The sequence below is a fragment of the Ipomoea triloba genome, chromosome 4 (assembly GCF_003576645.1).
Source record: "Ipomoea triloba cultivar NCNSP0323 chromosome 4, ASM357664v1".
Lineage (NCBI taxonomy): Eukaryota > Viridiplantae > Streptophyta > Magnoliopsida > Solanales > Convolvulaceae > Ipomoea > Ipomoea triloba.
In genome coordinates, this window is record NC_044919.1 from 9067340 (window position 1) to 9081129 (window position 13790).

General features: G+C 33.7%; 3 protein-coding genes across 4 annotated transcripts; 1 reads left to right on the forward strand and 2 right to left on the reverse strand.

The window, feature by feature from the left end:
• Positions 1-262: 262 nt before the first annotated feature.
• LOC116015744 (glutathione transferase GST 23-like) lies at positions 263-1437 on the reverse strand. The gene is given in 4 exon segments (XM_031255917.1): positions 263-536; positions 701-734; positions 1037-1130; positions 1132-1437. Coding segments are annotated over 4 exon segments (708 nt in total).
• A 1323-nt stretch (positions 1438-2760) lies between these two features.
• On the reverse strand, positions 2761-5798 carry LOC116015333 (NADH dehydrogenase [ubiquinone] 1 alpha subcomplex subunit 13-B-like). The gene is made up of 3 exons (XM_031255370.1): positions 5406-5798; positions 3270-3341; positions 2761-3184 (listed from the first exon to the last, which is right to left on the reverse strand). The coding sequence occupies exons 1-3, from the start codon at positions 5618-5620 to the stop codon at positions 3040-3042; spliced, it is 432 nt and encodes a 143-aa protein (XP_031111230.1). The 5' UTR covers positions 5621-5798; the 3' UTR covers positions 2761-3039.
• Positions 5799-9591: 3793 nt separating this feature from the next.
• On the forward strand, positions 9592-13773 carry LOC116017064 (probable serine incorporator). 2 transcript variants are annotated; one of them, XM_031257581.1, is made up of 14 exons: positions 9592-9656; positions 9795-9872; positions 10417-10646; positions 10742-10818; positions 10997-11156; positions 11252-11276; positions 11487-11576; positions 11753-11924; positions 12031-12104; positions 12196-12265; positions 12626-12697; positions 12870-13003; positions 13106-13179; positions 13395-13773. In XM_031257581.1, coding segments are annotated over exons 2-14 (1275 nt in total). In that variant the 5' UTR covers positions 9592-9656; positions 9795-9870; the 3' UTR covers positions 13490-13773. The 2 variants fall into 2 exon arrangements, with proteins under 2 accessions (XP_031113441.1, XP_031113442.1); XM_031257582.1 differs by having other exon boundaries at positions 9619-9656; positions 9795-9851.
• Positions 13774-13790: the final 17 nt, after the last annotated feature.

Sequence of the window (13790 nt, forward strand, 5' to 3'; positions counted from 1 at the left end):
GAAGAACTAGTCTTCAGTATTTCCATTTACAGAAAACTAATGCATACTATAAAAACTAAATACACTTACATAATCTAGCACAGTCCCACTTGTTCAAGCTCAAATATCAAGTTTAGGCATATAATCTTTATTTACTACACAAGAAGTCAGGTAAGTTCGGGTGTATAATCCTTACAGAGTTAGACTGTCTATCTAACCGATTGAGAGAAGTCTGTATATGTTATAAAGAAATTGTGTGTTATTAATCATAATTGGTACCGATTCATATAGATAAATGATTAACAATATTTTCTATCTTGTGAGCCATATATTCTAACAATGTCTGGTGATGAGGAAGGTTTTCATTGATCACAGGAACAAGTACAACATACAAGTTCTTGATCCATGCATGCAATCTTGGTAATGTATTTGACCCCAAAATTTGTATTCCTGCAGTTTCTTCCATGGCTTCAAGCCACCCAAATGATATATCCACCAATCCAATTGAGTCCCCATTGAAGAAATTCTTCTTTCCCAAGCCTCTGTCAAATAGGACCCTATAAAAAGTAATACAATAGTCATTAAAGGACAGAAATGAAGGTTATTGCTTGCAAGTTTGAAGCCTTAAACCATAAAAGATATGCAAGATTTTATGCCCTTCAACTAAGTGTGCATTTGGGAGAATGGTGGAATTGAAGCAATTAAAGTGATGGTGGATCACTTCCATCATACTTTTACCTCTCCAATTTTATGATGGGAGCAACTCCAATCAAGTTGGTTATATTGCTGACTTGATAACTATAAAGTTACAAGTTTGACTCCTAATAAGAGCAGCCTATGGGCCTTGACCTTTTTGGTTTGAGTTGGTCAGCTACTAGGCTAATTTATCTCATTTTGGTCCTTCTCCAAATTAGTCTTTTACTCTTTTAGTTAAGAGGAAATACATATTTCAATACCTCATGCAATATGTCATGCATTCAAATACATCTGATCTATGATATGATAAATGTGCAGTCCAAATACAAAAGAGACAATATATATTCTAAAATTACAGCGGAAATTGCAAAGCTTTTCTTGTCCAAATTAAACTGAATCCAAAACCTTGCAAGGCCCCTTTGAAATGGATCAATGGGCAAAAGTGGGGTTTGTGAATTGTGACCACTTTTTCTCAATATATTCAAGAATGACAAGGGACTCAGCGATTGGCCTGCCAGCATGGTCAAGCACATGAACCTTTTTGTGGACTGGGTTGTATAGCAACAGCTTGTGGCTCTTGTTGGGAATGTCTTCTTCAATGTATTCATATTCCACTCCCTTTAGCTTTAGATCCCATACTTCTCCCATTGATATTGATGATGATGATGATGATGAACTGACAAAAATGTGTAGTGTTTTTAGTTTAATAGTGGGGAAGTTGCCATAATTTGGAGTATGGTTGAATAGAAGTGATTCATCCATCCTTAACCAAATGTCCAGGGATCGATCATTTGTCTTTGAGTATGAAGTGAGGGATTAGTCACTGTGTCTGATGGTAAAAATCCCGAATTATGTCCAAAAACAAAAGTTGTCATTTTTTCTATTAATTTCAATTATTGAGCAACAAGTTTTTTTTTTTTTTTTTTAATTTGGAGTAAGTAGTTCAATCAACTTTAAAGTTGTTGAGCTAGCTAGTTTTATCATACGAAAAAAAACCCTACAATGTCGTGTACTATTCATATCCAAAAATATTGTGTTTCTAAAATACAAAGTGATTGAAATCATATTTGTAATTTTCACAATTCCTATTAGGTGATAGTGGGATAATTTTGGGATAAATTCGAATCCAATTTGCTTGTGGCAAATTTCTACTAATTAAGGCTCTGTTTGACAGAGCTTATTTAGGAGCTTATAGCTTATTTTAAGCTACTAATAAGCTATAAGTTATGTTTAGTAATGTTCTCAAAATAAGCTAGTAGTTTAAAATAAGAGCTTATTTTGAAACGCTACTTGGGGTAGCTTTTCAAAATAAGCTAGTAGCTTTTTAACTTTTTTCCATCTTTATCCTCATTATTTTAAATAAATGACTTTTGACATTTTTTTTTCATTATGTTTGATTGTAATTTCAGTTTGATATTTATGTTTGAACATTAATTTTTGTATGAACTAATCTTATGAATTATAAATATTTTTTTTACTTTATATATTTTCAAATATATGTTCTTACTTTATATTTTATTTAAATATATTGATTTCATTATTTTATATTTTAATATATAAACAAGCCTATTTAAATTTAAAATTATTTAAATTGTATGAAGATGTCCTTTTTAGTCTTTTTACATTTATCAGCTTATCAAAAAGCTAATTTTACCAAACACTTTTAAGCATAACAGCTCTTCAGGTTTCAGCTTCGAACTTATAGCTTTTCAATTTTCAGCTACTTTTCAGCTTTCAGCTACCTTTTCAGCTCGGTTTGCCAAACATAGTCTAAGTGGATTCACAAATTTTGCAGATCGAAATGAATTTGGCAGATTCATACTCACCAAGCGGATAATAAAATTGTGTTGCATGTTAGTCTTATAGGAAAAAAAAAAAAAAAAAAACTCTCCTTTCACATTCATTCAAGAGTGTAGTTTTAATCATTAGTTGTATTAATACAGTTTGCCCCAACTTATTATTAGATCTCATCACACTTTGTGATCTAGCCATGATTATACCCAATGTGTCAATTTACCAACCAACATCAATATTGATAGATTTGTTCAGTTCTTTATAAAAAGCAAAGGGTGATAAAGTGACAAATAGGTAAGGACAATTCTGCTCTTCAATGTTCAATGATTACATGATCAAACAATGGTCACCAAGTAAAAGTGATTTCCCATGTGGAGAAAAGCAAACTAAATCATGTTGAAAAGAAGATACACTCCAACATGTATCAATGTTTTGCATTAAAGCATGCCTTTAAGGTACATTATTACACCGATAATAGCGCAGAGCGCAACCAAGTGCAGTAAAGACTGCAATAATCGGGAAAAAAAAAAATTGCTTTCACTGCTATAACCAACAGTGCATCTGTAGACCTTACCAGACATCAGGTCGAAGCTCCCCGGTTGCTGGGGGCATCCATCTTCCAGAGTTGTACACGCTCTCACCAACTTTCCAGCCGGGCACATCTTTCATAATTCTAGCCTCTTCCTCTAGATACTTCCTCCATTCTTTGACAAATCTATAAAAAGCAAGCAGCTTTGAGAAAAGAAGAAAAATGTATCCTTGTAAGGCTAGAGGGTAACAAAAAGTACCAAGTTGCTAACCTTTCATCCTCTTCGGCTTGTAGCATGGGCAGGATAGCCCTACGAGCAGCATATTTTTCTTCCTTTATTGCCCTGCAGAATGTCAAAATCATGGTATACTCTATTAGATATATATACCCAGCTTCTCATCTTTGAGGGTTAAGGATATATGTGATGAGAAAATACTTATTGTACATCCTAGAATATTCATACTTTGTATGAACTCTAATGGCCATTTCTGTAAAGACCGCACGTTGTTATCTTGTTTCATTATCAGTTGGAACTTGGAAGTCGAGATAGGCTAGGTGTCACGTGTGACTTATAAAAGATTTAAGAATAGTTCCAAAATAACTATTCTTAAATATTACTGAAAGTGTTTCCGTTATTCTCATTGTGATTTGGCTGTCAACTTAGAAAGTTATATCAAAAGATCTTACATTATACAGAGAGAATAGAAAGATATTCGTTAATTAGTTTCAAAAATGGAATTAATTTGATCTTAACAATTGATGGAATATAATATTCCTACTTTCATGAGATTGGGAATATGTAACTATTTCTAATATAATTAAGATTATGATTAAGATAATATATTAATTCCTAACTGATAAAGATTTTGTTAAAATAAATAGAGTTTAAGGAGGCTACGAGCTCCATAACAGATGCTCTATCATTTCTATACCAAAGGCTTGACATGTTACAACTTACAAGATGTAATCTATTATATCTCTTATATATTGATGTATTATTCAATTGAGAAATCAAAGATGCCATATCTTACATCATAAACAACACATTCAAGATCACCCACAGTGTTAGAGACAATTAGACAAACTTATATGCTAACTGATTTCAAGCATAATAAATGGTAACATACATCTAGTAACTAGCAATAATGGATTGATACTTAGAAAAGAGGAAACAATAGGCAGACACAAGTTTAAACAATTTTTTTGGGATACATTTGAAGGGTTGGAAATCAAACGTATGACCACTTATCTAGAGTCGCAGGTTTATGCAGCAGTGCCGCTTGACCAAAAGGTCTTTGGCAGCATCTGTAGGCATTGGTTGAGTATGTAAAAAAAATTAAAAACAATAATATCTTAATACTTCTACCCAAGTAAGTTTAAATGTAGCCATTTAGCCCTATCTCTCAAATCATAGCAAAATCCATAGGTATCTTAGTCTACTTTTTCTCAATTTGTTTGTCTCTGAACAAATTTATTTCTATTATGATCACTTTTGTGTCCTAACACTTCCTTCCTAGCATTCCATTTCATTCAGTCATCTTATTCCTTAGTGTCCAATATTCATTGTGATGAAGAATGACCGGTCCAATAGTTGTTCAATAAAATTTACATTTTGGCTCTGAGAATTTGCTGTCACCTGAGTTAAAGTTGTAATTTACTAGAAATCCAATGGCACCAGCTGGTACACTATGTATAGGCCTCAGTTGAATGACTTAAATCCCTCTTCAGTCTTCACCTTAAAGAAAACTTCAAAATTGATCTACAGCACCCCTCACCATCAAGGTGGCAATCCATTGCGGCCTCTGTCCTCTATTGACAATTTCATATCCAAATGCAAAACACATACTCCGTATTTCATTTCATCTATTTTTTGACCTTATGGCAAGAAGACATTTCTGTTGTCACCATTATCCTTTATTGCAATAATGCAATGCAAGCTAACAATTTCATATTTAACAGTAAAACCAATATCACACTGAAATTCATCTATTCTTTAACATTAATATCAAGGTGGCACTGCTAATCTGCTATTGCCACATCAATTGTTTTTATTTCAAACCATCATTGTCAGAATTTAAAAGCATGAACAAATTTGAACTGGAATAGTGGAATATATTCCAGCCTATCTTTCAATTCATTTAACACTAAACCAACATAACCCTAAAACTCAAATCTTCATAAATTCATTAATTACCATTTAATAACAGAGAATTTCAATTAAAAATCATAGCTTTTCACCTCATATTATCCTAACTAACAAAACAAAGGCGCATATAATCTCGATGTCCCTAGCGTTGGACTTAAGATTCAGTGTAATTTATTATTTATGCGCAGTAATCAACTACGATATTCAATAAACATCCTCGGAATTGTAATCAAATCAAATCAAGATCCAATAGAGAATGACCTGCGTTTCTTATTGCCCTGGCCCACCTGATACATGCCCCAAGAGAAGGCGCCAAAAGCGGTGAGGAAAATGGCCAAGGCGCTGGGGCCGGTGTTGGGGATCCGGCGGGCGAAACGGACCGGAGCGAAACCTCCAGGCGGCGGGCCATCCTGAAGAAGCGGCATGTCCTTCACGCTGGCCATGCCAGGCTTCTTCCTTATCATTGCCTCCGTCATATTTGCTAGGGTTTCTCAATGCCGGAGCTCAGCTTAGCAACACCCAACACTGGAGAAATGGATTAAACAAGTACCCAACGACTTCCGACTTCACAATTCAGATGAAACTGGAAATAGGAAAACAAGGAAGATGACCCGACTTGACCCGAATCGATTAACAGGGAATTGAATATAACTCGAGATCGTAGTTGATACTATTATTAGGGCCTAGGGGCCATTTGGCATTGCGGTCCATATTACCATATGAACTATAAACAACCATAATATCTATTACTTCGTAATACTATGTGATGGTTTATAATGGTCATAGCTCACCATAAAACCTAGTTAATATCTAATCTAAAAACATAATAAGTCTCAATTAAAGTTATATTCTTCATTTATGTCCATGTTTTTAGTGCTAACCATTTTGTACATTGTATTTTTAGAGTTGTATTATACAAATTTTTGGACAAAAATACTGTTACCGTTATAACTTCCGTTATCTTTTCCATTAATTTTATCATGTACATGCATCTACTTTATCATTTTCTTATACTCCCTCCCGTCCCATTTTGGTTGTCTGGTTCGTTTAACGAGGCTTGACTGAAGTTATTTTTAATCCAATTTTTCATAATATTAAGTTTAGTATTAATATATAAAATTTATATATTTAGAAACTACATCAAAAGTACTATTAAACACAAAAAAAAATTAAATTTAAAAATAATAAAAAATTACTAAAGAAAATAAGTAATGAAGAAAGAGTTGGTTTGACCAATGAATAGTAAATAGGACAGGTAAAATGGGACGGAGGGAGTATTATTTAATTAATGATAATAATATTTGTAAACATTATAAAATAAATAATTTTTTTATTTAGATTTTAATTAATAAGAATTTGTTAAATATTTTTAAAAATATAAATATTAGGCATATTTCTTTGCGCATCGCGCATGGAAAAGACTAGTCAAGAAATAAGTGTGAAAAATAATATTGAATTGTTAGCGACTCAAACCCTTGAAATATTGTAAATGGACTACAATGGGAATAAACAAAATAAGGGAATAGCAAAGACTCAATAGACTCATCCTATGGCACAACCAACTGACCAAGGTAACTAGAAAAATAGTGGGAAGTTGCTAACCAAACAGACATACTAGCCAATGACCAATGACAAGTGAGAAAAGTAAGGTAGAAGTCTTGATGCTGATGATGATGATGTCTCTAGGGGACAAGCTAAGGGCATAAGCTACCCCCCTCCCCACCCTCATATTGTGGCAAGGATTAGGAGCGAAGACATAATTAAGAACAATGAGGTCAAGATGTCCATCAAACCACAATCATACACGTTAAGTTTTCCTTATCAACTATCACATTTCTCGCCAACCAGTTTTTTACATCTTGCAAGAAAGTTAAAATACTACTAAATACCCAAACCTCCCATGAACCAACACACCTATCAAAAATCAATCTCTCCACCCAAGTGAGTGTGCTCCACCATGGTTTGGCTAGGACCATGGTGGCCTGTCGAACCAAGGTAGAAGGCTGGCCAATGGGAAAGGGCCAAATTGGCACCCTATCCAAAAAAGGTTAAAAAAGGTTATTTGTTCTAGACTACTTGTAATCACCTTCATTTTTATTGATTTATTTATTTTCATTTTACAAATTAAAAGGATGTCACGTTGGTGGTGTTTAATGATACATCAAATTAGAATTTACCAGATTTGATCAAGAATACTTCCTAAACCTACTTATTGAATTTTTTTTGCTGACTTTGAGTGTCACATTAGTGCCACATATATGAGACAACCTTCTTAGACTTGCTCATTAAGATTTCCTTACCATGTACATGAAAAGATTGCATAGTTGTGAGAATTTAAACAAGGTTAGGTGGAATAGAGTTCATATTATAGTTGAATTTTTTTTAATGAAATGATGGGTATCATTTAATTACTATAGACAAATGCTGGAAATTTTCTCAATATATAATTTATTTTAGTAAACTTCTCATCAATTATTTATATATGTAGAGCTTTTAATCCTCAAATTGATAAGCTAGCTAGCCAATAAATATTCCTTCCAAAATTCACCAAATCCATTACTGTCCCCTCCACACTTCACTTCCTTCCTACATTACATACTGACTCACTCTAAAGGACACAACTAAACCCAATCATACCATACCTAATTACTTGTATATCATCATTTAAAACTTAAAAAGAGTAATCAGATGAAAACAAGCTACAACAGTGAGAACATTATTGTTGTAATTAATGTATATTGGAAGATGTAGAGTTGAAGAGTCAAACAGTAGTACAAATGTGTACAATGTCACTTTGTAAATCTTCACAATTTATAAATTGTATGTTCACAATTTACATATTTAATGTTCATAATTTGAATTGTGAACATTTAGTATATGTAAATTGTGATGGGTCCACCTTGCAAGGTGAACTCAGATCCATGGTTTAACTATTGAGATGAGATGAGATGGTGTAAGTCACTTTCAATTTTACTTGAGATCTCGAATTTGGGCCTTAAATATTTAGCTGCTTTAAAACTTATGAAGGGGGTGCTTTTGAGCATGTTTATTGATTATATAACTTTATATATAAAGAGTGAGTGGGACTTATATCTTAATTTTCTTTTTTCATTTAAAAGTATATTATATTTTATATTTAAAAAGTTTTTTTAGATAAAAATATCCCTATTGTTATAACGGTATTAGTTTCTCATTCTTTTCTCAACTATTTTATTTTCCATATTTTATCAATTATTTTAACATAATTCAAACTAATCACTGAACGAATTTTATTCGGCTTTTATAAAACTATATATTATAATCTATATATGAACTTATATTATTATAGTCTTAATTTTATAATAGTCTATATGCACCTATGTTATTCTATATTGCGCAAAAAGCAATATAATCGTTGAAGTATATGATACTTTTATAGCAAATAAGGCACCATGTCAAATTCTTTTATGAATATCATTTTACTTCATAATTTAATTAATATTAATATTTATTATATTTGAAAAGTTAAAAAGACACTTCAAAAATATATCATATAAACACATGAGCAAATAAATTATTGTTTATTGTATTTATTTAATCAATATACTTAGCTTGTTGTCTAAGTAGTAGTCCAAACTGACCTGGTAGTCAAAATCTATCTGGTTTGACACTAGACATTATTAAATGACATTTAATGCTTACGCATGGAGACGCTATCACAACACACTAAAGTGAGGTGCCGGCTAAGAACTCTTAACTTGATGATTACCCTCCCATTATGAAAAAACCCTAATATAAATAGCAATTCTTTAAATGATACTCAAAACCAACTTTTACCATTGAATTATTATTATTATTATTATTATTATTATTATAGATAGTCTCGAGCACCGCCCGACGTGTAAGTGTTCAACGGCTAGGAGAATGGAGGGAATTGAAGAATTGATATGCCGCGTGACATGGACCCCACCAATTATTTAAAAAAAAATTCCAAAATTAGTGTAAAGATTAAGGGCGTGTTAATGTGGTCAAAATCTACACTCTTAGCCTAACCTACTTTCTTGTCTTCCTCTATTTGTCTTCCACTGTAAAGTCTTTCTACCAACAAAAATATGCATTCATCTTTATTTCTTTCTCTTCTTTTTTTGGAGAATTTTCATTATTTCTTATCATTCAACACAAGAAACTAAGTTTATCAATCATATCCAAAAAAAAAAGAAAAGTTGATTTAGCATGCCAAGAAATTGACATTGAAGATTTAACATGCAATTATTAATATTAACACTAATTTCATCTAACTTAAGTTTATTCTATTTGTGATAGTGTTATTTTCGTTTTTGGTTAAATCGATGTTTCACTTTTAACTTTTATTTAGGGAAAAAAAGTTAATACTTTTTAGTTCAAAATACTTAAAATGTGACCCCTATAGGTGTAGAGAGGTGTAAGACTAAATATAAAACATCTTTCATTCACTTCTTGCTGAAGACTTGAAGAGTGGCAACCAACCAAACCAGCAAGAAAATATTATCAAAGGTAAAGACTTTACTCTCATCCCTTTTCACACTTGTTTTCTGCTGCCATTATTATTGTAATTTTCCTTGCTGCATTGTCATTCTGAACTGAATTTCTCACCTTTCTTTGATAGCATTCTCAGTTTTGTTACTTTTGCAGAATATTTTGGACTGGGGAGGCTTCACACTTCACAATTCATGTCTTTTTTGGACTGAGGTTGTCCCTGTTTCAGACAATGTACGATGAAAGAAACTTGTTTTGGTTAAATAGACACGTTTAGAAGTTTAACCACTTTATCCTTTGAAAATCAAACAATGTATGTATGTAGGCATATTTCTTAATTCTTAGGTTTACAAGTAAGGTTGAGTGCTGCTTGAGAATGTTGTTCTTTTTCCCTATATTATTATGTCGTTGCGCTGGTTTCTTGTACTTTGTGTTATCTGCTAAAATGAAACTGATTCTTGCATTGCTTGGTGGTTGGGGGTTGATGAACAAAATTCACAATTCCCAGCTTAATTATGTCATTTTTTAGACCAGTTCAAGATTCATTCATAAGTCATACTAGATTGAGTTTTTAAATCGAAATTCTTACCTTATTAGTTCGGGTATATATGACCACAATGAATGGCATCCTAGGAAAACATATATCCATTGTAGTGTCAGGCTAAATGGTTAATTAACTATTAATGTTTATCCTAGGATTTGTTGTTGCTTAATGTGATTGTGGTTGGGATTATATATATGTAGTGATTTTGCGACTGGCTTTTACACAAACCTACAGGATGGTTGAGTCTACGGGCCAAAAGGTCGAAGCTAATGTAGCAGAAGTCGAGGTGGTTGGCAATGAGAATCAATTGGGATTATTGTGGCAGCAGAAATTAGCTGAGTATAAAGTAAAAAGCAAGAAGTCCTTGCGAGCTCGCTATTCTTATGGCATTATATTCTTGATTACAAATCTTGTAGCCTGGTTCATTCGTGACTATGGAGAACGCTTTATCCCAGTGCTTCATTGTGAGCAAAACTTCTTTAACTTCTGCAATTTAATCCTCCGGGAAACTCGATCTTATATAGAAGAATCTTGTTATTCATGGTGGTTTTTGCTGCAGATTCTAGAGCTTGTGGAATCGAGGGAGCCAAATGTTTTCATACGATGGGAGTTCTTCGCGTGAGCTTAGGATGCTTTGTATCTTTTGCCTGTTAGAGTTAAGAGAAATTTCAATTCACTCTTTCATTATTGGAATTTCACCCTTAATGCCATATGTGAGATGGCCAAATATATCTTAAATAAGACACTCGTTCCCAATTCCTTGCTAGCTTGTCTGCATAGTTCTAGCTCGATCGCTCCTTGACATACAATTCAGATATTCTTCTTCGCCATGTTTCTTTTGACATGTTACACAAGAAAACTGTGCGAAGCTCGAAATGCCTGGCATTCTGGGTGGTGGATTCTTAAATTTGTTATATTAATCGTTTGTCTGGCAGTTCCATTCTTTATCCCCTCGGACTACATCCAATTATACGGTATGCCCAAAATTACAATTCCACTTATAAGCTTCAATCTTGCTCCATACAATTTACTGTTGAATTAAAAGTAAAAAAAATTACTGTCTATGCAGGCGAACTTGCTCGTGTTGGTGCAGGGTAATCTTCTATTCATTCCGGTTCTACCTAGAAATTTACAAGCTTTCCTAGTGATACCTTTGATAGGACAATTTCCTTGGACAGTGTCACAAGTTGTGCCCTTTTGTAGCCTAGAAAGACTTGAATGAACAACAGCGATTATCAATTAATGTTTTATCAGCTAGATAGCATTCTTTCATGTACAAATCTGCGATTTTTTATGGGGTGCAGGGTTTTTCTTGTCCTTCAACTTGTTAGCGTCATCGAGTTCATTACATGGTGGAATAACTACTGGATGCCCGATGAAACAAAGAAGCAAAGGTTCACATTACAATCCTTAGTAGGTCTTATTTTCTTATGGATGGTCGTTTTCTAAGACCTACCATGAACTTCAGCATATTATATATGTACGAATGTATTATATATCTTTGATCTGGTCTATGTTAGGCAGTCCAATGATGTCTCATTTATGTTTCGTTATTATTCTCCGAAAACAGCTGTTCGGTTGGATTATTCATGTCGACTGTGTTCTACATTTCTTCTGTCTGTGGGATAGCTGTAATGTACATGCTTTATGCCTCCAAATCATCGTGCACGCTGAACATATTCTTCATCTCTTGGACCGCGCTTCTGCTTGTTGTAATGATGGTCATATCCTTGCACTACAAGGTAACGCTTTTGTTTATAGTCTTTTTCGCCTTTCAATCTATGCTAGAATTTCAGTTCTCCCATTGAATTTGCGACAAATTAAACAATTGTGTCATGCTTAGGACAGGTGAATAGAGGTCTGTTGTCTTCTGGGATTATGGCTTCTTACCTCGTATTCCTCTGTTGGAGCGCGATAAGAAGGTTAGATTCGTGTTTACAACGCGAGCATATATGTCTATGTTTCATTAGATCGAAAAATGTAATGTTTTAGTGATGAATGTTATATCTGCAGCGAGCCGGGGATGGCAAAATGCAGCCCCCAGAATAAGAACAGTGGAGGAGGTGGTTGGACTACTGTCATTGTAAGCATTCATGTCTTTCTGTGTTAACAAATGTATCAGATAGGTAGGCAACCCCATCTAAGTTGGTCAGACTGTTGACTTAGTAACTATAAGGTTATATGTTCGACTCCAGCGAGAGTGGCTTATTGGCCTTCTTGGTTTGAACCTGTAAGCTATTGGCAACTTAGGCTAGTTTATCTCGTTGTGATCCTTTGTCAGCTAGGGTTACAAGGCGGGATTTACTCAGTGCACACTCTCGGGTAGTGGTTGCGGGTTTTCCAAGTCATAAAAAATGTATAAGATGGGATGCTTTTGAGCTTCATTCATTTTATTGTTGTTGGGAGCAATGTTAGGTTGATAGTTTGTGCCACTGCTTTTCAGGGGTTTCTTATAGCTATAGTTGCAATAGTCATGGCTACATTCTCCACTGGCATTGATTCCAAGACATTTCAGGTTAGACATCCTTAAACCTTGAGAAAACACATTGGAAATCATATGGTTCTTTACCTCGATGTGCTCAGTTAGTGAGACTACACATTTATATTTTATATATTATTTGTTCAACAGTTATGACATAAACCATCGAGACAGATAAAAAAGAAAACCGTTTGATTTGTCGTTTCAGTTTCGTAAAGGGAAAGCAGAGATGGAGGATGATATTCCCTACAAGTATGGCTTCTTCCACCTGGTGTTCTCCTTGGGGGCCATGTATTTTGCAATGCTCTTCATCAGTTGGAATCTTGACAGTTTACCCAGAAAGTAACAACAATATTCACCACGTTTAACAAGCATGTTTATATTTATTTCCTAGCAGAACTTATGGTGATCTAATCAACATTTTCTTAACTCTATAAACAACAGATGGAGCATAGATGTTGGCTGGGCTAGCACTTGGGTCAAGATTGTTAATGAGTGGTTTGCTGCAGCTCTATATTGTAAGTCACTTTACTCATTTAACTTTAGTGGTACCAAGTTGCACGCTTATATGGGAGGGAGGCAGTATAGGTTGAGAAAAGTAGTTATGAACAGATATTGCATTGTAACAGAGTCGGTAGTAAATACCATTTCCCCAAGCTAAGATATTCATACACAAAATAAAAAGAAAAAAAAAGGTTCATTTTCTTTCTTTTTTGGCTTCTATTAAATGCAGTGTGGAAGTTGATGTACCCCACAATCAGACCAATCAAAGTCATGGATCATGAAGAGCAGCCTGGGCAGGAAGTTGAAAACCTAGCTTCAGAATGAGTTTTGATATTCATTGCAGTAATTAGTCATATTCACTGAAATTACAAACGATATTCATCACAATAATGTTCTTCTTGGATAAACCATTATTGCAATGAATACCATTTCTAATTTTGGTTAATATGGTTTGAAGTTGCAATAAACTTTTTTTTTTTCATTCTTTCTTGGTTTGTTGTAAAGGTGATGCAGTTATCCAGATGAATCTTTGGACTCTTGTAATCATAGGAAATTCAGAATAAATTTCCCATATTTAAGGAAATAAAAGTATATTTGTTTTGGTTGTACCAGAAACACTTTGTTG